Source organism: Aplysia californica, unplaced genomic scaffold (assembly GCF_000002075.1).
Source record: "Aplysia californica isolate F4 #8 unplaced genomic scaffold, AplCal3.0 scaffold00598, whole genome shotgun sequence".
NCBI classification, from domain to species: domain Eukaryota; kingdom Metazoa; phylum Mollusca; class Gastropoda; order Aplysiida; family Aplysiidae; genus Aplysia; species Aplysia californica.
Genome location: NW_004797868.1, coordinates 156495 through 158694, shown reverse-complemented (window position 1 = coordinate 158694; position 2200 = coordinate 156495). Strand labels below are relative to the sequence as shown.

General features: G+C 45.1%; 1 protein-coding gene across 1 annotated transcript in view; it reads right to left on the bottom strand.

Moving 5' to 3' along the window:
- LOC101846764 (DNA N6-methyl adenine demethylase) overlaps positions 1 to 2200 on the bottom strand; it is a gene marked incomplete at its 3' end in the record, with an annotated part of 13694 nt that overhangs the window by 2785 nt on the left and 8709 nt on the right. The window contains 1 exon segment of the mRNA XM_013087524.1: positions 1089 to 1251. Coding sequence (XP_012942978.1) covers positions 1089 to 1251 — 163 coding nt within the window.

Genomic DNA, 2200 nt, shown 5'->3' with positions numbered 1-2200 from the left:
GTGAGGGCAGAGAGACAGTTCAGGAACAACATGTCCAGCTTACGAGTACGGGTCAGCAATTATTTTACCTATATTCTTTACCTGAATTTGGAACAGTTACCTGTAACTTGTAATAGATCAAAGACAACACCTACAGCTACCCGTATCTGGAAGAGATCAAAGCTGTATTTGGCACATTCACCCGTATCTAAACAGATCAAAAGCTGAATTTGGCACAGTTGCCTCTATCTGGAAGAGGTCATAGCTGATTTTGGCACAGTTACCTGTGTCTGGAAGACATCGAACTGAAATGGTATGGTCATCTGACAAGATCGTGTGGCCTATCCAAGACCATTCTTCAGGGAATCGTGCAGGGATGGAGAAGGAAAGGAAAGCAAAGGAAGAAGTGGACCGACAACATTACGAGTGGACAGGGAAATCATTTTCCCAAACTCAGGCACTCGCAAAAAAACTCAAAAAAGTGGAGGTACCTGACGAGGGTCTTTGTCATACAGCGCCCTTACGATCCTCGTGGATTATGAGACCAGTAACAGTGACCTGTATCTGGTAATAGGTCGATGACAACACCTTCACAGTTACCTGTATCTAGTAATCGATCAAAGGAAACACCTTCACAGTTACCCGTGTCTGGAAGAGATCAAAGACAACAACTGTCACCGTTACCTGTGTCTGGAAGAGATCAAAGCGGAATTTGACACCGTTACCTGTATCTGGTAAAAGATCAAAGACAACACCTTCACAATTACCCGTGTCTGGAGGTAGATCTAAGACCACAACTTTCACCGTTACCCGTATCTTCAAGAGATGCAAGGCTGAATTTTGCACAGTTACCTGTATCTGGTAATAGATCAAAGGCAACACCTTCACAGTTACCCGTGTCTGGAGGTAGATCAAAGATAACACCCTCGCCGTTACCTGTATCTTCAAGAGATCCACGACAGCAACTGTCACAGTTACCTGTATCTCTTTTTAAAGATCAAAGACAACACCTTCACAGTTACCTGTATCTGAAAGAGATCAAAGACAGCAACTTTCTCCGTTACCCGTAACTCTGTTAAAAGATCAAAGACAACAACTGTCACAGTTACCTGTGTCTGGAAGAGATCAAAGCTGAAGTCTGCACTGATCTCCACATAGTCCACGCCGTGCAGGTAGATGATCATCTCCTCGTACATCTCCCGCAGGTCCATGTTGGTCGTGTCTGTCTGGCTCTCTTTCGTCGACTGGAACTCGCACGGGTGTCGGGGTAAGCTGCCATAGACCGAGGAAACAGTGATCATAATCATCGTGACCATCATCATCGTCATTATCGTCATCGTCATCGTCATAGTCATTATTATTATTATTCTCTTTGGCGGTCTGGAACTCGCACGGGCGTCGGGGCACGGGGAAACACGAAGGAGTGTAGAACTTTTTATGGTTTTATGGTGTTTAGGGGACAGAAGAAAAAGAAGAAGGAGGAGGAGGAGGAAGAGGAGGAAGAGGAGGAGGAGAGATGATCATCTCCTCGTACATCTCCCGCAGGTCCATGTTGGTGGTGTCTGTCTGGCTCTCTCTCGTTGACTGGAACTCGCACGGGTGTCGGGGTAAGCTGCCATAGACCGAGGAAACAATGATCATAATCATCGTGATCATCGTCAACGTCATTATAGTCTTCATCATTAGCATCATCATCGTCATCATCACCATCATCGTCATCATCATCATCATCATCATCATCATCATCATCATCATGGTTATTACTATTCTCTTTCGTCGACTGGAACTCGCACAGGTGTCGGGGCCGACTAACACACACCGGGAAACGTAGTGGTAATAGTGATCATCATCATCATCATCATCATCATCATCATCATCATCATCATCATCATCATCATCATCATCATCGTCAGTATTACTACACTCTTTCGTCGACTGGAACTGGTACGGGTGTCGGGGCAGACTAACACACGCCGGGGAGACACGCAAGGGAGTGTTGTAGTTTTATGGTGTGTGAATGAGATATTACAATTTGTGATGATGATGATTTTTTTTGGGTTTCCTTAATGGGCCTGACGGACTCCACGAAGAAATCTTCGAGCGAGATCGAGGCTCTTTTTCGGCTCCATTGTCAATATGCTTAGCGGCACCTCCACTCGTCCAAATAACTCCATTCGAATTGCCATTGTTCCATATGTTTGATGATGATGATGATGATGAT